Below are 27,175 nucleotides of genomic sequence, written 5' to 3' on the forward strand. Positions count from 1 at the left end.
TACGATTTTTCAAAATTTATTGGACAAGTTTTATAATTCCACTTTTGTTAATATTTTTTTACGTACCTCGATTAAGTTGTAATTTAAAGAACCAGAGTTTTATCGCCGCAGACGGCTTGAAATCGTACTGGTAAAGGTAGTCTAGGAAGGGAAGACCAATTATCATTACAGACCACATTGCCAATATCATGCCATTGGTCAAGCAATTGTAAGACATTAACTACCATAAATCCTCCTCCCTGACCTCCTCCCTGGCTGTTGAGAGAATACCTTACGGACTTACAGAATTTCCTGACCACTTTTAAAATATCATAAAACGGCCAAGTCATATTTCAATCAACGTCTTCAATCAAACGTCTGTATGTACACTGAAGAGCCAAAAAAACTGGTACACCTGCCTAATATTGCGTAGAGCCCCCGCGAGCACACAGAAGTACCGCAACACGACGTGGCATGGATTCGATCAATGTGTGAAGTAGTGCTGAAGATAATTGACACCATAAATCCTGCAGGGCTGTCCATAAACCAGTGGGAGTAAGAGGGGGTGGGAATATGTTCTGAACATCACGTTGCAAGGCATCCCAAATATGTTCAATAATGTTCATATCTGAGAGTGGATCCAAGAGCACTCTTCTGAATTTAGACACTTCCGCTGCCCACCAAAATCCCCAGAAAAGAACATTATTGAATATATTTGGGATGCCTTGCACCGTGATGTTCAGAAGATATCCCCACCACTCTTACTCCCACTGGTTTATGGACAGCCCTGCAGGATTCATGGTGTCTATTATCTCCAGCACTACTTCACACATTGATCGAATCCATGCCACGTCGTGTTGCGGCACTTCTGCGTACTCGCGGGGGCCCTGCACGATATTAGGCAGGTATACCAGTTTTTTTGGCTCTTCAGTGTATAATAAGCAGTATAATGCTCTATAATGCTAAAATTATTTTAAATGGTGTTTTACTTAACGTAGGAAATAAAACAGCTAACTAGTCCCATTTTGAGTCGAATATCTATTCGGTAATTTTTTTTTTTAAATCTTAAACATTCATTTCATTATTAATGCTATTTACTGTTTGGATTTTTCACATTGATTTTAGTTCATATTTCTTCCTTTTATGTGATGTATGTAACTTCGAATAATTAATCAGTAATTGCAAGGAAGCTAAGAAATTCCCCCCTTAGAATATTATAAATTCTAATAACTAGCTTTTATATAACCCTACAATTTCAACAAATGTTAAATAGCGCTTAAGTATTAATTCCTTAAATCAGAATTATTCATATTTTCAGTAAGCACTGAATTTCTGTAGATTAAACCTAAGTAATTAAACATTAGTTTGTTAAATTAATGTTACATTTAATTAAAACCCTCATATATTATCTACGTATTACGAAGAATGGGGCAATAACAAATTACGTATTCGAAAACGCATTTATCATAGTTTAGTTAAACTAACACAATCCTTTCAAATACTTAAATTAAAATACGAATTAAATTATTACAGCTTGCATATTAAATGTAAACTGCGTATTAAATGTTTTAAACACGTCTAAATCCGTCATGACAAAGTACACGTTTCGTCGCTTTGTCTTAGATTCGAATGACATTTAGCTTGTGTGTAACTTTTGAGTCTCTTTTAATGTTAAAAACTGAAATATTTTTATGATACAAACCTTGGTCAGATAGTGGGGAAAAAGTTATTGAAGCAGGTATGCAAAATGAACTCAACTAAAGCTAGTTTTCTATGGAATTGATAATATAGATAAAACTATGGAAATTAAATTTTTCGTTGCATTTTTATAATTATTGATCTTAATTCCAGTATGTGGATTTCAAATCTATAATCAGTTTTGCTCCTAAAACTTCAGATTTTTTTTAAAGGACAATATTAGTCTATTTTTTTCGAAACGATGCAATAATGTAACAAAAGTGCTACTTTATTGCATTATGATGTTACTATAAACTCCCTGTTATATTGCATTTACATCTTGCAACAAACTTCAAAGAGAATAAGGGCACATCATCTGCATGGTAACTTAAAAACTGCATGGTAACCCGTGTCCGGAAATTTCGTCGCAAGCGGTTAAGGGCGTTTCCCTATTATGACCTAATCAGAAGATTACGAAGGAATAGTTCATAATAGGTAAGCTCCTAGCGGCGTATGACGTTATTTCCAGACACAAGTTCCTATAAATCTTAATCCTAGTAATTTGCCCTTAGTCTCCAGAAGTGTGTCGTGACCTCCTATTATAGCTTTTAAATTATAGTCTCCTCCTATTGTAGTCTCCTATAATAGTCTAAATTATCCTGTTATATATCTCATCCTATTGCAGTCTCCTCCTTTAGTTTTTAAAGTTGTGTATATTGACAAAAAATAGACTAAAAATGTCAGTTTAAGAAATTGTATCTTGGAGAAAGAAAACGATTGCAGATTTGAATTTAGTGATCCAAAAGTATGGAAGATTCTTTTAAAATTTCCTTCAACAGAGAAAAAGCCTTTTTTTTTCAGTTTAACTGTCTGAAGTAACAACGAAGAATTTTATACTTAATAGAATATTTCACGTGTATAGACTTAACTCAAAACAAAAATATTCATAGGCATTTTTTTATTTATTTTGCATATTTTTGACAAAATAAATATTTTGATGTTCAATTATTAAAAATTTATTTAGTACGTTTTTAACTGAATGAGATATCACTGTCAATAAACATTATATTTTTTATCTAAAAAAAAATCGGAATACTCATGTCTGATTTATTTATTCATTAGTGAACTCTTCGTTCGTTTCTTTCGCATGTATTTAGAATAATGTCATTATGTAAAAAAAAAAAAAAATAACTTAAAGTGAAGAAGAGAATTTAAAATAACCAACAATCCCACAAGCTGTCTTACATTTCAAAAATTTAATTTAAGTAATCTGGCGTAGGAGAAAAAAATCAAAATGCATAGTTACATATTGTGACTACTTTTTTTCTACTTTTGACAGTTTAAAATTAAAGATTAAAAACTAGTAAAAAAGAGATATTAACTGCGTTATTCAAACTTGCGTAAAGATTTTTTTTTCGCTTTCTTATAGAGAAAAACAAAGTTTAATTTTCAATTAAGTTCTAGAATGAAGTAGGGCTAAGATAATTTAGAATGAATTTATACATATAAATCCGTACTAAAAGATGTGATACCTTCACTCGGATTATTAAATTCGAATTATATATAATTAAAATAACTTTTTTTTTAATTTAGTGGCGGCGGCAATGGTAATAAATTTAAGAATATAATATAAAAATAATTAATATAATAATTTATGAAAATTATTAATAAATTTCAGATCATAATTTATCACGACAACTATTATAGATCAGATATGAGAGCAAGAACTATTGTTGATAACACATGAAAGGCTTGAGTCAGTATAGCGATAAACCAAATTTTGACATTCTTCAAAATATCAGTTTCAGAGAAAAATCGACAACTACATAGGCAAAAAGATCTTTATGTATATTCTAGTGTTTTCTTGCGGAATTTTGGAAACTTTTAAAATACCTATCTTGAAACAATGCTAAACATCAATTTTCTCAAAAAAATATGATTCGAAAAAAAAATGTAGCTTATCACTATGTTAATTCAATCCTTTCATATATTTAGATATAATTGTTTAGGCAACATAATGAAATGGTATCTGAATAGACAGATGAGTAGCTCAACCATAAAAAAAACATCCATTTTTGTCAAAAAAGAAAACGAACCTTAAAATTGATTTTATGCATAGCACTTCGCAAGGTTTTTGCTGCAAAAACAATGTTGCAGTTTTTATTACCTAATTTTCTCCTTACCAAAAAAAGAATTACGTCTTTTGTAATGTTGATGCTTTATATGACTGTCTCATTCAAATAGTGGTCCTGTCATGTTCATGCCAGTAATAGTTGTCTTAATTTGAAAATAGTACACCTTTATACCTGATGGTAAACACAGGGATCCACAAATCAGACAAAATAAGAACAAATGTATTCATTAGATGTTTAAGCTCTGTATTCTAGAATGTACAAACATGGAGTTGCCCCCATCCTTAAAAAATCATCTGCCCTAAGTGTCCCAAATAAGTGTAAAATTGGTTAAAAAAATTAAAAAGAAATGGACGGATTGTTGAATTGTGTTTAGGTAACCAGGCGTCTCTTCTCAACATGTTTTAATATTAGAGTTCATTAACACATAACGCTCTAAAAAAGAAAGGTGTAAAACAAAGTATTATTCTGTTTTCAAACACTTTAGAACTGGAATATTTGCAAGGTCATCTGTTAATTTCGATCTCAAATCACAGTGTTTTTGCTAGAAATAATTTAATCTGGAAACATTGTTCAACGGTTAACGTCATCTGTTGGGAACTTTGTGATTAAATCCACTGGTTACCTAAGCAGAATGCAGCAAACCATACATTTCTATCTCTTCCAAACACTTTTCAATCTTCCGTGTATTGTTTTTTTTTAAATTAGTATTTAAAGTTGTTTGTCCTTCTTAGGACTCATTTATATCTGGGAAATTAATTTTATATGTGTTTTTTTTTTTTATATTTAAAATTGTTATAAAAGAAAATGTCTCTTATATCAACTCATGATATTTATCTTCTTTCAGATTGTCCGTTAGCTAAGCAGAATTTCGAATTAGTCACGGGTTTCGTATTCACGGCACCGGATGACACAATCGAGCTAGTCCCTGGTACTCTACACTTAACAGAATGCCTGTCCTATTGTCGTCACAATTTGTCCTGCAGGGCAGTTAATTTTGAGACCGGACTTTGTGTACTCTTCAGTTCGAGTGCCGTTGACCGGCCAGAAGCTCTAACTTCCTCTCAATTTCCAGTCTTCACGATATATGCCCAGAAGATATGTTTAGAGGGTAAGTATTTGTTCTGTTTAACCTAGTTTTAAATCAATTCAACTATGGCTTCTCTGTATCGTCTAATGGTGCTTCTAATATCAGATTGCTAGTGTTGAAATTATTTGTTTATAGACTCTTACGCCAAATTTAAATTCTTCGAACATCAAAAAATTTCTTGAGGCACGTTTTTCTAATCATTTTGTGCAAAGTTTCACTCTTAAACTTTTATTGATCATCTGTATGTTTTTATGGGATTCAAATAATTATCTCTATAGGGATAATTATTTGGGATAATTGTAGGGATATTATTAAAAATATGGGATTCTAATAATTATCTCTGTTTTAGAAATTTTAGTCATATGGCAACAAGATTTAATTACCAAATATCAGCTAGTGTTGGATACCAATTAAACTAACTATATTATGAATAATATAATGTTTAAAAAGATAATCTTTAAACATCTTGAATTGGCATGGATTCAGCTATAGAATTTCCATGAACTGTCCAGTAATTTTCGAGGTGTTCTAGTTAATCAGCATTAACCAATGAAGTTACAAAACCAAATTCAGAGTTTACTTTTTCTGAATAAAAAGTGACGCCTCTCTGTTACTTTTTGAACTGTATCAGCATTGAAATATGTTGTATTTTAATTATTTTTTAGCTGGTACAGACTTTAGCAATCGTCTAATGCAAAATTAAAATTTATTTTTAAATTTCTGTCAATAAATATGGAAATTATATATAATACATATCAAGCATTATGCTTCAATACGATAAAAAATTACTCGAAAATCATTTTTTATTTTCTATTGAAGCTTAATTAAGAGCAGAAACCATTTAATCATGCTCTATGTGATATAAAATGTTTGAAGGAGTTTGGAAATAATTTAATTATGTTCGCATTTCTCCTTAATCAAGGTAAAAAAAATATCGATGCTTCTTATAAACTCCACTAAATATAAACTGCATAACACGTTATATGCCGGCATCCCATGCAACTTTATATCATTAAATTAGATGAACATAGTGCAACGATATAAGATGAACAAATTTCTTTTAGCAGGCAGAACTTTCACATGACAGCTTTCAACACTTTCAATTTGAATTTAAACATGAAAACTTGTATCTTGTAACTTTAAAAAAAAATATCTGCCAAATATCATTTCAAAAATGAAGAAATATAATACATTCAAAGCTTTTTGTTTCAAGTTCAAGTGATAAGACAGAATATTATTATTTTTTTCCTTAATGAATCTCAATTTAGACCAGACCCCATTTAATCGAGTATTAAAGCAGATACCATAACAAAATCGTTCGAATTAAGCACAAATTCCTTCGCAATCAAGGTTTTAAAAAAAATCTGTGATCTTTTTTTTTATGAACTCCACTAACCCTGTCATTCCTTATGATCTTACACCATTGAATTAGATGATCATAGTGCAGCCCGGAACGAGATCAATAAAATTTCTTTTGATCTCCAAATCTTTTTCAACTAAGACATAGATAACAACCTTAATATGAACTTATATATGACCACATATGATATTAAAGATTATTCCCGGAATGTCATTTCAGAAATAACTAAATTTAATTAATACATTGAAATCTTTTTGTTTCCTGTTCAAGTGATAAGACAGATTTCAAAGGCATTTTTTTTATCTTAATAAACCTCCATTTAGACCAGACCCCGTTTAATCGGAAATTAAAACTGATACCACAACAAAAACGTTCTAATTAAGCATACATTTCTTCACAATCAAGGTAAAAAAAAAAAAAATAGTGATCCTTTTTTATGAACTGAACTCCACTAATCTCAACTCCAAAGCACTTTTTTATTCTATCATTCCATACAACCTTACATCATTGAATTAGATGATCATAGTGCAGCGGAACGAGGTCAACAAAATTTCTTTTGATCTCCAAAACTTCTTTCACAACAAACTGAAAAGAAAGAGATATAGAGTGAGAGAGGAAAAAAAATCGTTCTCCCAGTTGAAACCCTCCAGTGGAATTCGAAAGCTAAAAGGTAATCATGACTCTCTATAGTGGGGGGAACTGTTTATTTCCTTTCTAATAATGAACATTTGGAGCGCAGGGGAGAACGATTTGTAACGAATCCAGAATTCGTTAATGATAGAGCGTAGACATGAATTTTTATGAACGTTTCAGTTCTTGAATAGTGTTTTGTATCAGCTGCATTGTTCATTTCAAACTACATAATGGTGTTGTTTATATCTCCACACCAACAAGAAATTATGTAATGCGCAAATTGTAGTAATTTGTTATAATAAATTCAGTTTCTTACAGTTGCTAATAGTTTGAAGTGACAATAATGCATTTCATTTAGTTTTTATCAATAACATTCTGATATAAATAGGTATTTTGATGTACGCACTTTAAACACATTGTGAGTTTTGGTTAGAAGTTTTAGGCTCAAAAAGTTTTGATGAGTGTATTTCGAAAATTAAAAATAAAGTAAATAAAAATGTTTACATTATTTGACCTTCCTATTAAGGGAGAGCGCTAAAAATACTTTGCAACTTGCAAAATTCTATAACTGAAACATTAATATAAATGTACATAATTACATCCAAAACTATCATTTGAAAAATATTTTAACTTTTTGTAAATTTACTAAACAGCATATTGCATAGTAAGCTTTATTCTTTATTTACATTAACTATTGAAGATTTAAATAATGCAAGCCTTATGTGTATGGATAAGGATGATATAAAAAGGATATGGATGATAAAAAAAAATATGACGTTAACTTGAATGTGATGTTTTTGTAGAACTACCCAAAATTTTTCTAACAAAAAATTGGCAGATCTATAATTTTTCAAAAGAATTTTTAAATTGAATTTTATTTGTGGAGTTTAAACCTAATACTTATATTTGCTGAAAACCCATTCTTCGTATGGGGTAAAAAAAATTAAACAATCAATATATCAACACTGAACAATACTATGAAATCATGCACGAAATTTAAGGACATATACCAATGCAATTAATAAAGCCATAATAATTCTTTTTTTAAATTTATTATTATATTTTGTCCATCCCGGTGGCTTAACGTTATTAAATTTAATAAAGCATGTTTTTAGTTGCTTATCATTTTAAAATGATGATTAACTGCATTCAGAATCTAATGGCATGATGTTGTTGCTGAAAGCCAACTCATAATTGCCAAAATTTTCCACAATCATGCTATTTTCTCCTATACTTATCCCTTTAGAAGAGAAGTAAAGAACTTTTCTTTACAGTATCTAAATTAAATCTTCCCAGTATTAATTCAGTTTTAATAGGTATCAAATTTACTAATATAATACACTGTACTTGCATTTGTTCATTTGATAGTTATTGAAACTGCACCAATTACATGATACCAGTAGCTCTTATTACCGAAATTAATTAAACCTCTTATGGCGATTTCTTATTTTTCTTTTAAGCCATTTCTCTATTAATTTTGCTTTATAGAACAAACAATCTATGTTTTTTTTTAATTTTATTTAGTACTTAAATTATCTTACGGAATGCATCTATACAGCTTCATGGCATACTCGTGCATCGAATATCACTAATCTACCAACTTGGCAAAAACAATTCATAACTAACAATACACTTGAAACCAAATTATTATTGGTAATGAATTTTCTTTCTGATAATGATAATATTCTGAAATTTTAAATATATAAAAAAAAAAATATTATATATTTTGGAATGCCTACCTATATGTTGTAAATACTGTACATATCTTTTCTATTTAACTTTATATTTATTATTATAACATTTTAATTACTTTCTCTTATTATTTAATACCTATAAATCAAAATTTTAATGGAGAACTAAATATATATATATATATATATATATATATTTTTTATTACCCTTTTTTTTTCTCCCTTATATTAATTCACTTTCCAAAATGCATTTATTGTCACTTTCTATATGTCATATATATATTGTTTAAACTATAATTAATATTTCTGTCTATTTGTAAACAAAGTAATATTTCTGTATATTTGTAAACAAAATTTTAACCTCCTTTCTTTTGAAACTCTAAATTGATTGAGGTTGGCTGGAAATAGTTGCCAGACGCGGATTATACGGGTAAGGGTTTTACTAACCTATGTACTACGTATCCGCGTCTGGAAGGAAAAAAAGTGCTTAAATTATTATCAAAATTAATTAAACATCAATAGCGTCAATAATAGTTTGGTGATCTCTTAAATGGATTATGTACAATTTATCCAGTAATGTTGTTTTAAACATAGATTGTTTTTTATTCTAATTAATAATTATTACCATAATTAAGCATCAATAGTGCATAATAATAATATGTTTATTCTTAACGATTTTACTAATTGAGTCGGTTACATTTCTTCATTAAATTTTCGTTTTAGTACCAGCTTATTTATTTCAGCTTGTACATAAAACCAAAATTAAGACTTATTGGAGTCAATAGCAGTATGGTGATTTTTCAAGGTTGATTTAAGAGGTACCTAAGAATAAATACCTTTTCTCCATTAATCTTGTTTTCAGAAACATAGCTATTTTTTAATTGAATCATCACTTATAAACAAATTTAATCAAGCATCGTTGATGCCAGTAAGAGAATGACGAATTTTTACGCATCTCCTGTGCGAATTACTATTTCTCCATTTTTGTTTGCTATACAAATTAATCTCATTATGTCATTTGTTTGCAATACAGATTAATACCTTACCATTTTCATAAGAAAATGCTGTTTATTAAAATTATTTTGTTTTCCATGTATAACATTCCATTATAAACAAAATAAACTTGAAATCTCAAATAGCTTTTGAAATATTAATTTGGTTAAGTAATCCGCCAATGCTATGCTGATTTCTCAGTGAGTTTATCTAACATAACAAATACATAATAAATAAATAATTAAGAATGTGCAAAACAAACTCTCGTTATTGAGAGCTGTAAGCAAACAAATGTACCTAATATAATCTTTAAATCACCTGAAATTAAGAAAATCATTTGCAGTTTCATTTTTATCAATCGCAAGCTATAAGCGAATGGGAAAAAATCTATCAGACTAACTAATGGAAAATTTCGAACGAATTTTATGATCGAGGTCTAAATTTACCCTTTGCAGCAGCCACTGTCTGAATTTCAGGATGATAGAACAAATAGTTCTGGAATTATAAAAGAGACTCGAACCTACTCAGACAAATTTATTAACCCTCTCAGACATTTTATTATTATTGATTGAAAAAGGCTACCTTCTTGTTGAGATTCAGTGTATATGTCCTCATTGGGGATATATATATATATAATAATAGGCCGGACCATAATTTATTTAGTTTTCACAACCTTGGGTCTATAAACATGTACAAGCTTTAAAAAAAAATTTATTCTTTTCTTCATTTATATTAAGTGTTTTATAGTTGTTGTTGACGCATGCCATGAAAGCAGAGGGGGATGCGATTGTTCTTGTTTTCCAGTGGCGCCATCTATGGCCAAGAATTCTTTATGTATATGTTTATAGTATTAAGTATTTTATATCAACTATTTTTTAATCTTTAGTTTAAGTTGAGTTTAGTTTTATAATATTTATTTTTATTTTATAATCTAAAATGATTTATACATCCCCCAAATCCGCAATACTCTAAAAACTATTTCATTATTTTTATTTTTGCTTCAAGATTAGATCTAATTCAGTTTGATTTCAAATGGTTTGGTTTTGGTTTGGTCTAATATTATGTTGTTTTTTTTTTAACTTTACATTAACACAGTAAATCTCCATCTGTCTACTGTTTCATTAAAACCTGTTTTCAACTAACCTGAATTAACTTAAATTAATTTAAATCTTTCTTATTCGCCATATTTATAACAATACACCGTATTTTAATAATTTTAACTTAATTTTTTTCTTCGATAACATATTATTAATAAAATATCTGAGATACATTTTTTGAAAGAGCTTTGAAATTTTACTCAAAATTGTGGAAAGTGTATAAAACTCTGGCTGAAAAAAACCTCGACATTTTTGATGCACTTTAAAGAGACATTTTTTTTTAGGACATCATATTTACTATGACTAAATAATTCATAACGAATCATTTTCGAAATGCTATAAGCGTTATATTGAAAAAGAAATAATTTAAGCTGAAAACAATTGGATAACTTCAATAAAAATATTTTCCAATTCTTCGTTTCGAAATTTGATTTCTTTTTACGAGTCTTACAATATCAAATTATAAATTGCCATGACATATTAACAGCCAATTACATGTTAGTCTTCGCTTCTTTTACTTCTTTTCTTCTAAACTTATCTTCCAAACTACTGAGAAATAAAACCCATTTAGAATGAGATATGTAAACATTGGATTGTTTCAATATTTGTTCGCACCCTTTAAATTCGATCGTTTCGGTCCATTGATATTCAAGATCTTTTTCCTATGGATACGATCATGTGCACAATGTAAATTGCAGTCTGTTTTTCTTTCTGACAAAGTCTATTCCGTATTCGTGCTTGTTATACTGAAACTATCTTCGCTGAAAGTTTAAATTCGTGCTCTACGTTAAAAATATTTTCCAATGCATATTTCACCGTGCATTAGAGTATATCTTTATTTATGTATCGAAATAAAGTTATTTATGAGACTGATTTTATCTTTTTTTTCCTCGTTGAAAACTCACGTTTGAAAAACATCATTTGTATAAAAGTTATTATTTCTATACAAGTTTTCTCAATTTTTCATAAAAACTATATCATAAAAAGTTTTTTTTTTTATTTAAGAGAAACGCTAAGGTTATTATCTTTAAAAAAAATTTTTTTTGAAGATTTTCTGGATTGTATATTTATTGAAAACACGGATATTTATTGAAAATAGGCAATCAAAATACGGTACATTCAAGGAACAACAAACTGCTTCGAATATCAGAATTTAATTTATCCCTTAACGGTATAACATTCCCTGCATGCATCGAGAAAACATTAGTTCTAAAAGGGGTAATCTATAAATGAATAAAGCTTTAGAACAGCTGACAGTTTATGATTGTTAAGAAAGGTGAGGACACGTCCTTACGCCCATAGCATACGAGCTTAGTTTCTTAGTTTTAATATACCCTTTGAAATACTCAAGCAAAAAATAGCATTCTGATGAAAACAAATTTTGCTTATCTCTTGAAATGTTTTAATAGTTTTCCATTTTAATTTAAGTTCATTACCGACAAACGCTTCGTTAATATTTAATTTAAATAGGAAAATTAAATCTTCTTAAAAATCGGAAAGAATTGACTGAAAAAAATTTCAGTTTTTTTATATATAATTTTGCCGGCCATGTGGCCGAGCGGTCAGCGCGCCTGACTGCGAGCGGGTTCGAATCCCGCTCTGGGCATGGATGTTTTTCCCTCTTGTGTTGTCCTCTGTTGTGTGTGATGTGTGAATGTGGCCCACCCTAGGAACGGGTTTGTGGCAGTGTGGCGAGGACAATAATACTCGCCTCCGTGACTTTGGTTCACAGGTACCCACTGGGTAACGCGAAATGAGTAACACATCTGGCATCTTCTAAGGCGAAACGAATAAAGTTCAGTGCCTGCCATTCGAATATATATATACATATACAGGGTGTCTCAGTTAAGCGTTTCAGAACTTCTGAGAAGGGTAGGGGACATCCTGACGACTCGAAATCATATAGCAATGTGGGGTCGGAAATGCTTTCCTGAAGTGGTGACGTACACAGAAGCACCATAAAGAAAAGAGACCGTAAGTGAAAAATCGTTTTAATAATACATGGAAAAAAGCATAAGGCACATGGGTCAAAGTTAGTGTTCGAAGTTTTCTGCCACCGGCTACAATGCACACCTCACATCTCCGGTGCATGGACATCCGAACATTCTGCAATACTCCAGGCATATCTCGAATTTCTCAGGCAGCTACTGTGATTCTTGCAACCAGCTCCTCAGCATTGTCAACAGGGGTGTCATAAACCAGTGTTTTCATATGACCCCAGAAATAAAAATCAAGACATGATATGTCGGGTGACAGAGGAGCACAAAAGGTCCTTTGATATGTCGAGTGCACAAAAGGTCCTTTCAAGATCGCATTAAATCCCGTTTTTTGAACTTTTTCCGGAAAGTGTTAATAACTCCTCCTAGCTTTAAACGCAAAGCTTTTAATAAATGATAAAGTATATTCCGGAATGATAAAGTATATTCCGGAATTACCAGATTCCGGGCTACATATATATATATATATATATATATATATATATATATATATATATATATATATATATATATATATATATATATATATATATGTAATTTTGCTGTTTCATATTTTATTAGTTATTGCAAATCCAATATCGTTATCGTTCATCCAATATTATTAAAAAAATTCTGCTTTTAATCCGATTAGAAGGCTTTAAAATAAATAATGTTCTTTAAAAGAAGCTATTAATTCTCTCTAAAACAAGGCTTATATACTCCGGAAATTGGTTTTTATTTTTACTTTAAATTAAATTAAATCATAAAATTTAAGCAAGAAGGTACGATGATTTTTTCCCCAATCTAATATACTCTGTGGCCTTAAAAACATCCAAATTTTTTTCTCTCCATTTTATTTTAAAAATAAGGTAAATAGAACATTTCCAAAAAAAAAAAAAATTTAAGGAAAAGAGTTTTATTGGATCCAAAATTTAATTTTCGCCGTCTATTTCAATTTGTCTTAGCAGCCTTGTTCTCTTTCATCAGGACGGTGCTCGTATTTAATATGCTTGCTGACCGTGAAAAATAGTTTTTATTCTCTTCTTACTATGAAGCCCAAGAGAAAAATGAAGAGTTTAATAACGGTCTCTTGTCTCTCGGAATTTTAATATCGTTATTTTTACTCCAGTACTGATGCTTCGGAAGGGTACTAGAGTCCCTTTTGTTTAGCTTCGAGGAGGAAAAATTCCTTCGCTAAGCAGAACTTCCTAGATCATCTTGGACATTTTTCTTTTTAAGAATTTTCTCACTATCTGAGCTAGGATAAAAATACACATCCTTAAGTGTCGGAAGTATTTTATACCGAGTGCGTTTATGGATATTTTAACGTAATTTTTAATCTTCGCTTTTTTTTATGCGGCCATCAGCATATTTTACGTAACTTACTTAGCTTCAGTATTACATGAAAGTCATATATTTATAAAAATAATTCATTTCATGATTAAAAATAAGAAAGCGTTCAGGAGTTATATTAATTTTTTTTCAAAGATTTAATTTTGATATCATTAATAAAAATTTATAATATAAAAATTATGGTAATGAATTATGCAAGTTAATTATAGATTAGATATTATGTATAATTGACATAAAAATAATGTAAAAAAACTCCAAGAATTTATTAACTATAGTCTCACGTCTGTCAACAGTCACGTTAAAAGGAGTCTAACTTATCAAGTCATTCCATAAATATAATTTTTCAGGATGTTTAGATCTTTAAAATCCAGACCCTATTTATTATAAGCATCATAGTTAAATATCTAATTATATATATCTTTCATTTATAGTTTTTATCTTGGCGAACAATGGTATATCTTAGATATTCTTTGGCCTAGGCTTTTATAATGTAGAAATGCTCTATAAAACTAACAAAATGCCGAAATAAGTCCCCTTTTTCTTCTCTCGAACATAGTATAGATTATATACATAAAACATTCTTTTAAACATTCATGAAAACTTTCAAAGCGAATATTTATGACTTGTATTTAGGTCATTGTATGTGAATCTGTAGTGGAAAAAGAAAAGTTAAATGCTGGTAACAATTTTTGTCCAAACGTTACAAATGATGAAGTAAAAAATGATATTTGACAGCGACTTAGATTAATGACTTAGAAAACTGTTTTTCTTCAGATTCATCTGGTCTTTCCAATCGTAAGTTTTTAAAAGCCAATAATTTTATGTCATGCAGTAGTTTTTAAGATAATGCATTTCTTACTATATTAGTTCGGTAAATATATTCAATTTAATTTCAAATCCATCAACTTCTAAAAGATAGAAAATTTGTGATATTTTTAATGGACTAATGAACTATCATACCAATCTCTATAATTATACACAAATGTTTTAAAATATTACAATGCTTAAAGTGTATGTATAAATAATATTCATTCTCTTCATTAAGTGATAAAAAATATTCTCTTCATTAAGTGATAAAAAAACAGAAAATCATCCTGAAATTATTTGGATTTCTTAAGTAATTGTAAGAAATTTACATTAATTTAAAGATTTAAATAAAGTATACTTTTTTAGCATCATACTTCTTAAGACGACAGTAAATATAGAAGTACGACAATTAGTTTCAAATTTTTTACTGGAGAGTACAAATATCTATTAGTTTATTAAATATATTTTTAAGAACAGTTAAAACATTATGCATATATTATGTATAATCTCAAGTACTTACATTTTTCAGATATAAAAATAAAAATGAAGAGTAATAAAATTGATTTCTGGAAAGTACAATAAAATCACTTAAAGTTACATATATTTTTTTTTTAATTTAATTAGTTTTTCAATTTCTTTCTTGATATAATATGAAAACTTTTTCTTAAATTCAAATTGCTTGAAATTACTTGCTACTCCTTTGTAAATTATTTAGATTTTCCATCATTCTCTACTTAGATTTTCAAAACGATTTAACACAAAACCATGTCCGAATTTGAGTAAAAAATTATTAGCTACGTCCTAAATTACTTCCAAAAAAGTGTTCATTATTTTCTACCGGTGCATAAACAAAACTTTTTCCTAAACTTTCAATGCGCGTGCTTCAAACAATAATTTTTGAGAGGGAAGTAAGATACTAATAGGTTTACTGAAATTTGTATCGTTGATAAATTGTGTAAACTGCTTTTTGAAAAACAATCTTGTCGTGTAACGTAATTTAATGTAAATCTATTGCGCCTGAATTATAAAATCTGCATCTTTCAATAAAATATTACTGCGCAAAAATTGAAATTGCTCCTGCAGTCAGGTAAAAAAAAATCATTTCAAATTATTTAGAACCAAAAATGTGCTAATAAGTGAGAAAAAATTTACTAATAAGTGATTTAAACTAATAAATAACATCACATTACAAATTCATTTGGATAAGTTCATTTTGTTAAAAAAAATAATTCGTAATAGAAGTTAGAAAAACGGAATCGTATCTTATGATTTCTATATATTTTTCCTTCAAGTTCAATTTCAAGTTCAATATTATATTTTTTTGTTTCAAAGTTCATTTTTCATGTGCTTTTTCATGCGCTTTTCAGGCTATATCCAGAGTAAAAAGTTCACCGATAAAATACTTTTATTTCTTTAAAAAAAAATGTGTTTTTTAATTAACTTTTTAATCAATGCTTATCTCTTTTTCGTTTATTTCAACTTAATGATTTTTCGATTCTGTAAATTTATCGAAATTTGCTATGCACGTCTCATTTATGTGATATTGAATCAAATAGAGCGAATTATTTTGAAGATTTTGTTTCATTGTAAAGCAACTCTTCATTAATGTGAGTGTAAAATATTATCCTCAACTATATAATCATCGGAATAAATAATCCTGCAGAAATTTACTCTGAAATTATATTCTAATATATATTCAAATTAAATTTATCATTTATATTCAAATTAAACTCATTTATATTCAAATTAAACTAATTTATATTCAAATTAAACTCATTTATATTGAAATTAAACTCATTTATATTGAAATTAAACTCATTTATATTGAAATTAAACTCATTTATATTGAAATTAAATTCATTTATATTCAAATTAAACTCATTTATATTCAAATTAAACTCATTTATATTCAAATTAAACTCATTTATATTCAGATTAAAACAAATATTCTAAACTTTATATTTCATGTCTTAATTAAAGTGGCAAGTGAATTCAGAATAATACTACCCTTTATACATTTAGCAATAAAGATGCATTAAACCCCGCGTTTTCTCGAATTAATGATCCTTACCTTAATTACAGATTAATCTCATCCCTCCAATTCGGTTACTCGCAATATCTATCCATATTGCGTGAAGTATATATCCGACAGGACTCCATTGAGAAGCGAATATACGAACCCGCTTCTCATCAAGTGTAAGAGCAGATTATCGAAAACCCCTCCCTTAGAAGGAACGCTCTCTAATTCTGCCTCTAAATGATTAATACAATCCTTCTTGCGTTCTAAAACAGCCAGAGATTGTATCTCATTTACTGCTGCAACGTTGTAATTCCAGAATAGAATATTCTGCAACATTCTCCTTGGGGTTGCTTGCTGAACGTCTTCAAGTCTTGGATTAAACTTAAAATATGAAGCAAGGCAATTTAGAGCTGAAAGCTAACTCCCATGGGAAGTGTGAGTACATAATCGGAAGTGTAATTCAGTGTTTGTGTGTAGAAATTGCAAATTTGAGGCTAGCCTCATTAACTCAATGTTATGTATGTTAAACTGGATGTTTAGAGTTCTAGTTAATACCACTGTTATCCCATGAAGCTATTACTTTTACAGAGTACAGGGAAAGAGGTTTTTAGGTTATCATTACTTCTGTTATTATCAGTATAAAGTTCATTTATATATGTATATATAGTATACGAATAAATAAACAAGTTGACAGATATGGTTACTTGCATTATAATTATTATAGCGAATAATGTTATTTTTCTGTTTAGACAGTAAGCAGATATGACATAAAAATAGGTTTAAATAAACATTAAAAATGAATATTTTATTACTTAAATTATGACTTACTTATCCACCTTTCTTATATATTATTTATACACATACATTTTTTATCTTACTACAATATCTAACACATTCAATAAGCTTAGTAGTTTAAATTTGTTTTGATTAAAAAAGAAAACACAGAAACATTCTCAAGTTGCTTAAAATAAATGCTTTTCAAGCTATAATTCACCTATTTTCTTATCTACGATATAAATGACCTGGAATGCTTTTTTTAAAATATTTAGACGGAATGCTGACGAAAAAGAAATAAGATCTCCATAAAAAAAAGTCTGCCCAAAGACTCTTCTAAAAGGCTTGAAACTGTATGAATTGGAGGTCCATTCCTTGGAATAATCAACCTATCGAAAAATTGCGTGGCTTTTTTTTTTCAATTTGAGCGAAACTTTCCCCAGAGCCATCTGAATTTCCCTGAACTTTGTTTATATAATCTCAAACATATTCTGTACCTCTGGGTTAAACTATAGTTAATTAATATACTACAATCTTAAAATCAACAGTAATGAGATTCTGTTCAGATAAATCAATTCAATAAATCTCCCTAGGTCACTTAGGGATAAAGCTCAGGTATTTGAAGGATTTACTAACATGCATTCTTGATAATTCTTTGCATCCTGTCCAATATCGGTCATTGCGGCGGAAGAGAAGAGGAGAAAAAAAAATCAATAACATTAATGTGGTGAATGTTATCAATAATATTATCGCTACTTATGATAAGGAGACTTTAATAAGACAGGTTAAACCCACGAGCAATCCAAAGCCAAGTTTAAGTATGCTCATGATATTCTGGGCCACAATCAGTCGATGACCCGAAGAACACACATTCGGAAAGAATAAAGAAATGCCTTTTTCTTAACTTTCGCCTCAACCTTTTTCTTTCGAAAGAGTACTTAAAGAACCCCGAGGAAAATATCTAACGAGTTTAGAATACCGTGATTGAAAGGAACTCCTTTTTGAAACGCACTCAAATATTCCCTTTTTTTAAAGTTCTTGTTTTAAGCTTGCTTTTAGAGGCGAGTTTGCCTGAAGCTAACACTCAAAAAGATTTTGTTATATTACAGCTGAATGAGCATTGAATATCGATTTTTTTTGGAAGATATTGTAAGAAAATGTCGTAAGAAATGATTTCTTTAATAGTATGTTTAAGAAACGTATTGTGTTGAAATCATCTGATCAATTTTTTTTTCCATGAAACCAACTATTTTTAAGTTTTAATAAAGTGCCCACCTATTATTAAGCGTCTTTCAGCGATTCTCGTAAGATAGTTCTCATCCAACAAACATATCAGTTAGAATATATGGAATTTATCGTTCGTTTCTTCGAACAAAGTAAATGCATAGTATTTGTTCGCAGTGAAATGTATCTCAATACAATTCATCTCTTTTAACATGTACCAAAATGATTTCAAACGCACAAATATCTTTAATCGAGTATTGGTCTTATTATTTTAATTATGTACAAAATTTAAATCTATGGATGAAATAAAATTTTTATATAAAAGGAAAATTTAAGATTGTGAAAAAAATTAAGATGATTAGAAAAAAACAATCTATTTATGGTTGTAATGCATAAATAATTATTTACGATACATTAAGTTGTATGTTAAAATATTACATATATTAAGATATTACATATATTAAGTTATATTTGTATTGAGTTAATTATTAAAGATACACTCGTAATTTTCCCACTCTGCTTACAACTTTTAAAAATAAACTGCATATAATTATGGCAAAATAATCGAAGCTCTAATTTTTATACTTTTAATTAAACAAAAAATCTAAATTAAAATTGGCTGCCCTGTAAAAAGTAAACAGTTAAAAAGTGAGTACACAGACAAACTCTTTATTTTCTTATTATAGATATACATATATGTATGAAGAGCAAGGAAGCATAACAAGACATTTTTCTTTATTTTTGCATTTATTGCTTTATTTCTTTATTTTTCTATATTTATTTTTCTTTATTTATTTTTGCACACTTTGCGACTAAAAACAAAAATATATACTAAAAGAATGCTTGTGAAATCAATTACCTATTCTTACATATTCTCAATCCGATTATTATTTATTATTATTATTCATTTTAATATTTTTCGATTTTGCATCAATATACTGAATCAATTTAAGAATTATAGAATATTCAATATATTTACTTACATAAATAATCCATCTTAAAACAATGTGCACCCGTTATTTCGATTAATTTCACAATATCAAATGAGGGAAACTATTCGAATTCTCTTGCAACTGTAATACGAATGTCAACAGCAGATTTTGTCCGTTTGAAATTAGTGTCAACAGCTCGTCAACATAGAAATAACAGATTGCAGATGACAGTGAGAAATTACTGGCCAATACCACTTGCTAAAATTCATTTCCCTTTGTTCTGATTTTTCGATAAAGCTGCTTTTGATGGAAGAAAAAAATCTGTAAATGGCAAAAGGTCTTTATGTATTGTTAATAATTTGGGATTATAAATTATTTTTCGTTTTGAAATTATTTAATAATTCATTGGAATTAAAAAACAGCAAGAATATTTAATTTTAAGTTTAAAAGAGCAGATGCAAGTTGTTGTTTTCTTTTTTTGTGTGATTTAAAATGATTTATTTCAACATTTCTTTAAAAAACATTAATCTTACAGAACGGAATCTCATACTCAATACCATTTAACATTTATGTTTGATGTATCTCTCATTGCTGATACACAATCTCAATTTTAAAAAAATAAAAACTTTTTTTAAAAATGCGGGACATATTTATTATTTAAAACTATTACATATTCAAAATTGTGTTTTTTTATATTTAAAATTTTTATTTTTTTATTTTTTATTTTACGTATATTTCTTCTTGTAGAGTGGTATAGAGAGGAGGCATTTTTTATTAAGTTCTTCTAACATTGGTTTGACGATGATTTTCGTTCAGTTTTGCTGAAACCTCGTTTTCGGTTACCTTGATATCTTTTGTTATCTTTATTTTCAATTACGTCACATTTGGGTTACCACAAATTTTGGCTACCTTTATGAGATTTTTTCTTGTTTTATTTTCACATATATTGGTTTATTTTCAAATCACCTAGCGTAATAGTGGCCTCCAATTGTAAACTATTCCCGTTATTTTGAGCTTACATTATTTTTAATAATATTATTTCGTGCTTGTATGCTGGTTTTGACTTCATGGTATAAAAAAAATTTCATGCACTGTTCGGCCAAGTACTAGTAACAAAAATACAAATTACAAATAGAATACTTATTTTTAGGAGTCATTGTGTGCTGAAATAAATCAAATAGTTGCAGATTAAATATAATGCAATTTTTCTCTCATCACAGCTTAAAATATATTTTTTAATACAATTGCTATATCACAAGTTGTACCTACTAAAATATTATTTTATTAATTATCATTATATTGTATGGGATTTAGAAAAGGCGATTATATAAAATACCTCATAAATCGTATTAAAATTCTAATGAAATTTATACACGCAAACATATAAAATACACTTTATTTTGCAGTCTTCAAAAAAAAAAAAAATAATAAGCTTAATTATACCAGAACTATATACACTTAATGATACATAGTATAATTTTTGGAATAATCAACTCTCAAATATCTTTCATGCCTTTTATTATAAAAAAAATGTGAAAACCAGCAAATAATATCACAAACTAAATACACGCTTTATATTTAATATAATAGGAAAATAATAACATAATTACATAAATATATTCATAACATAATCTATTTCTAAGCAAAGTATATGCCTCATAATTTATAAAAAAAGAAGCTTTCCTCTATATGAAAATCCGTAATTTTTGAAAGAAACGTGAATACATTTGATAAACCAATTGTAACAATACCTTCAATTCTGAATCTCTTTTCCACTCTTTTCACAGAGCTTTTGTTTAAATGTCTTGAGCATTATACCAGATCCTCTTTTACCGCATTTCCACGAATACAAAACAATTTTAATAAATGGAATCACTCAGAAATGTGCATTGTATTTTATGCTGAATTAATATAATATGCATGTATAAATAATGAATTTGCTTTCACCATGAATAAGGAATGCATTTTTGTTTATTCGTTTACTATAACTTATAGGAAATAAAATAAATATATTGTTTTAATTGCTTTACTACATTCAGACAGAATTAATTTATAACAATGCAAACTCAAATCTTTATAATATATGTATTTGTTAGTAAACAATAAAGTAATTATTTATGTGTTACCGGTTAAGTTAGAAATGCGGTATTGTCTGCAATACCAAATGAAAAATCGATGAAATATGAAACATTATTTCATTAATTTAATTAGTATACGATTACTATATATATATATATATATATATATATATATATATATATATATATATATATATCCTATGTGGCACCCTAAACACGGGTATTTCTCTATCGGCATACATATTGTTATCATTAATTTCGATGTGTTGTCTTATATAATAAAGTAGTGTCGAATAGTTAGATATACGCTAAGTATTTATTCGTTCGTTTTTGATTATTTCTAAAGTGGCTGTAGAAATTGTAAACATAAACGGTGCTATGTTGCGGCATACACTTATACCAATCATTGATGATCTTTTCTTAGCAATGGCATATATATGTATATATACATTAAACAATACTCATGTTATGGTTCGAGAGTTGCGTGACAAGAGGTACTCATATTGGAGTATTAGGATGAGTTTTCTATCTCATCTATGATGGAAATAATTACAGTACTTCAATTGCCTACTATTGTTAAATGTCTCAAACTCATACTTACAGTGGTTTGAGTGATTTAATGGCCTCCAGAAAGATTTTAAATTATTACTAAAATTCAATACATAAAGAACTTTGACAATATCACGAATAGCTTTTGAAAATACTTAAAATCAAAATATTTCCCCGCTGTCAAAGCCACGGGCAAATAGTGAAAAAAATAGTTAATATAGTATTTAAAACTAAATAAGGTGTTAAGCTTAGAGAAGAGGAAAAGAGTTAGAATATTTAATTAAATTTGCACTGGCATTCGGATTGGTTACCGTTAAAGTTTATATGCTTTACAAGATAAGTTTTAAAGTTGATCAGGATGGTCGGCAAGGCAGCTAGTATATTGGTATTTGATAAAAGTAATTTTTAGTGCAACCAGCAGGTTCATATTTTATTTGATCGATTTTTTTTAAAAAAAATATGGCGTGCATTTTTAATAGTCGTTATAGATTAATTGTACTAACTAGGAATGATTAAAACAATAACTAGACAAAGATATGTGATCATTGCCTGTTTTTTCTTGCCCCATTTTTTCAAAATCAATAATAATAACAGCTTTTGCGTTTTACCCAACAAGATACCCGAAGTTCAAATTGCATTTACCAATCTTTTAGGACACTCTGCAATTTTAGCAAATATAATGATAGGAATATTCACTGCACCAGAATATCACATTAAAGAACTATTGTTATTTATATTAAATGTAACCAAAGCTAATGAATTTCATTTGCATTTCTGTTTAAACCTTCTCATACAAAGCACGCTTACATTTGCGAAGCATTTCACCTCAACATTAAAATCGTATTTTCATGAATACGTTAGGATTTGAATTGGCGTAAGGAACAAAATATCTTTAAGGCTATAGTATTGATATTTTTCATGAATTCTCTGCAATTACTATCTGCCATAAATAATGTCATTACCGGAATAGGATATAATATGTAACTTTTAAGCCCCATTGTACAATAATTCCGCTCCAAACGAAATCAATTTTATAAACTTATTTTATCAATGCATCTCGTACCAAACCTGGAAATTCAAGGATTGAGGTACTCTTCATTCCTTTTCACACAAAGTCCGCTTGCATTTCCTGAACATTATACCTCAACTTCAAATTGCATTAAGTCATCTCCACGAATACAATACAATTTTAGTAAACTCGCTGAATTGAATACCCTGATCCAGAAGACTCTATTCACCTTGTTCGAAGGGAAGCACTTACGGATGATGAAACTTTAAGCCAATTATAAATGCAGAATTCACCTTGGCACACCGTAGCTTCTATGAATGTGAAATCGACCTGGCCATTGTAAGGAAGGAATAGTTTGGGCTCAAATAGAATGGAACGGTGTATTTATTTGCAAACCTTTCAGAGAATCTCACTTCTAATTAGACCTGACCTTCCCTACGTGATCAGACTAAGTTTGGGATTAAATTCTTACTCCTCGAAATTCGGTTTAGAGAATGGTACTGCGTTATTATTCCAATTACGTGATGAGGTTTTTTTTAAGCTGCTATGCATTTTAATTAGTAAGTTAAGATGATTAAATATCTGAATCTTTTTTTTTAATGTCAAAGAAGCTTTGAAAAGCTTCTGTTGAAAAGTGAATGAATTAAAAATAGAGATTGAATAGCTAGCAGCATTTTAAATACATGAACTGATGCTTTCAATTTCGGTCATGTTTAATCCTTTTTATTATGAATGCTGTCCTTTTCGTAGATAAGCTTCTTTTTAGAACGCACAAAAATCTTTATTTTGTTTTGTTTGGCTCTGTTATTAATCTATTTATTTTTTTCATTCAGCTTTGTTACACAGTTTCATTTCACAACCTTGATTATACTATTACTAAGAAATTGCTTTTGAAAAGCATTGCGGTTTTTACACTTTTTGTTATATTTTAGTCTTTTTTGATGCTTTATTGGGAATATTTAAATTTTATAGGCAGCTTTTAATTTTATGGTCCTTTTTTAAATGCATTTGAAGATATTAGAAAATTTCTTTTTTATTGTGATTTGGGGGGGGGGCGTTTCTAAGAAGTTGGAACTCTTTTTTGGCCAAAGATCATTTTTAATGCATTTTTAAAATATATTTTTATTTTCTATATCGTAACTATCCCAATAAACATATTTTACAATTGAGTACTCGCAATTCGAGATGAAGTAAAGTGATTAAGCCTATGATGTAAATCAGATTTAATTGGATACCTGTAAGCGACGTCACGAACGTTTGTTGAATGTGATTGGCTGTGTTAAATATAATGTGTTGAATTGATATTGGATTCTAAATGCCATATTTGATATTAAGGACTTCAGCATAGCTTATATGCATGAGATATAGACATTTTCTGGCTATTGAAAGTAGAGAATAATTTGGACTCAAATTGAATGCATCGGTGTATTTATTTGAAAACCTTTAAGAAAATTTCCCTTTTAATTAGACCTGACCTTCTCTTCCCTACTACTTCTTACTCTCGAAATTTGGTTTAGAGAATGGGTTGTTTTGTGTGTTATTATTCAAATTGCCAGAGAAAATTTTAAGTTGATGAACATTTTAATTCGATGATTAAATCTCAAAATCTTTTTTCAACGTCAGAAGAGCTTTGAAAAAAATGAATAAATTAAAATAAATGAATAGAAAGAAAAGATTTAATAACAAACATATTTAATGAAAGTGATGTAATTATTAGAAGAACTTGAAATAGAAGTTATATCATTTTAAATATACTTTCCTATGTATTTAACTACAGCCATATTTGATAAATTTTTTATTATAACTGCAACTTTTTTAATGATTCACCTTTTTAGAAGAATTAAATTCTCTCGTATGTTTTGTTTGTCTCTATCTTTATTACATTTTTTATCAGACGTTTTTGGCTACATAGTTCCTTTACTATATGAATACTAAGGAACGGTTTTTGATGTCATTAGTTACTTTTTTATGTTATGAAAGTATTTGAACATTTTTTATTCTCATAATCTGTTTTTCTTTACTTTTTTTATTTTCATATTGATTCTGGTGATAAAAGTTCGTAAATTTTTTAAGTACGAACAATATTCAAAAATTGTCAAAAATTTAAATAGAGCGAGTAATTCTAAAAATAAATGAACGATGATGCCTTCGAAACATAACAATAACAACTAACAATAACAACTCAGACATCTTTCACTATCAAGAATAAAAGTTTTTTTTTACATATATATAATTTGAAACATACTTTTCCTTGTTTTTAACATTTCTGAAATATTCATGTAACTATAAAAAAATTTTTACTAAATAAATTTCATCATGAGAATTTCTTATCTAGCATATAAAACGTAATTTAATTGCAACATTTAAGATTTTCGTGGATCCTATGGTTTTTTTTCTGTTATAAATATATTTTTATCCCAATGAACCCAAGACTTAGCCAGACATAAGATGAATGCTCTTTTATCAATGATTATTAATTTGAAAGCGGGATTTGACAAGATTTGAATTGGAGTCTGTTAAAAATTCTTATCTGTTATTTTAAATTCTAATTTATATTTATTTCGTTTTAAAAAATTAATCGTTTTTTTAAAGTTTTTTTTTTCAAAAAGGCGCAAATTTAATTAAAAACTGATGATCCATTTTTCTCACATTCGTAAAAGAGTAATATCAAATTCCTTAAATTCAGTATTTGACATGCATTTTTCTTTTTTTTCATCTTCAGAGATTGTTTTTATAATATGGAAAACTGAAATTAGCATATTACGTCTTAAATAAAATTGTTTCATTCTCAGTAACTGGAAATATAATTTTAAAGAATTCAATCCATATTTAAGATTTGCAAAATGTAAAAATATTCAAGAAGGATATCAAGAGATATGATTAGTCGATTTTAAATACAAGAAAATAACAATAAGGCATGAAATCTTTTATCTGTTTGCCTAATAAGTTTAATTCTTCTCTTTTTCATCATTTTTTATCGAGCGTATTTTATATTATAGATCATATCATAGAATTATATCATTTCTCTAATGTTTTACATAAATAATAACCAGTTAATTGTTTAATAATAATTTTATTGCAATATTTTCATTCCATTAGCATGCTTTCCGCAATAAAGATTTTTTTTATTTCTTAAATGTTGAATTGAAAAAAAGATATTTTTTATTCCTTTAAACTATTAATCTTTTCATAACCAGTTACAGGAAGAAGACAGATGCACATTAATTCTCTTTCATTTTATCATCTTTTCGCAACAGTTGAGAAATTTATATTTTTTGTTTTAAGTTTTACAAAACTTTTCTTGCAGCAACACATATCAATATACTAAAATATAAAAGATAAATAAATATGTAATTATTTAGTATCTTTTTCTTTTATAAATAAAAAATTTCAATGATTAATCACTTGTAGGAAGATATCGTCCATATTTTTTCGATTCCAAAAATATTTGTTTATTATATTTCTAAAGATATACTTATTAGGTTTAATGATACTTATAAGATATTATATTTCACTAAAATTTCTACTAAGCCATATAAGATTTATAGAAGTATAGTTTACTATTTAATTTTAAGCTAGCTAAAAAAAATTATTGGGTAGATTTTATTGGAAATTATCTATTGATTAACGCAAGTGTATTTTCTGGACGCATCCTCTATTTCTACAATGTAAATTTATTCGAATTCTTTTTTAACCTGTAATAGAAAATTATATTTTAAAGGAAATCAAAATAAACCTCCAAAAGTAGTTAAAATTACTGTTATCCATTTACAAATAATGAAATAGTGATTAGTTAAAGGT

General features: G+C 28.2%; 1 protein-coding gene and 1 long non-coding RNA gene across 5 annotated transcripts in view; one reads left to right on the forward strand and one right to left on the reverse strand.

Moving 5' to 3' along the window:
- The window catches only part of LOC139425135 (uncharacterized), a 53,296-nt gene extending 33,342 nt beyond the window's left edge, over positions 1-19,954 (reverse strand). The window contains exon 1 of one of the 4 annotated variants that reach the window (XR_015434768.1): positions 19,790-19,954. This is a non-coding gene — a long non-coding RNA (uncharacterized LOC139425135). The remainder of the gene's footprint in view (positions 1-19,789) is intronic. The other 3 variants (XR_015434767.1, XR_011636365.2, XR_015434766.1) reach the window with 3 other exon arrangements.
- LOC107444593 (uncharacterized) overlaps positions 1-27,175 on the forward strand; it is a 209,408-nt gene that overhangs the window by 97,835 nt on the left and 84,398 nt on the right. The window contains exon 2 of the mRNA XM_021145380.4: positions 4,636-4,899. Coding sequence (XP_021001039.2) covers positions 4,636-4,899 — 264 coding nt within the window. The remainder of the gene's footprint in view (positions 1-4,635; positions 4,900-27,175) is intronic.

Source organism: Parasteatoda tepidariorum, chromosome 6 (assembly GCF_982258835.1).
Source record: "Parasteatoda tepidariorum strain Cologne lab strain chromosome 6, Ptep-v5.0, whole genome shotgun sequence".
NCBI lineage: Eukaryota > Metazoa > Arthropoda > Arachnida > Araneae > Theridiidae > Parasteatoda > Parasteatoda tepidariorum.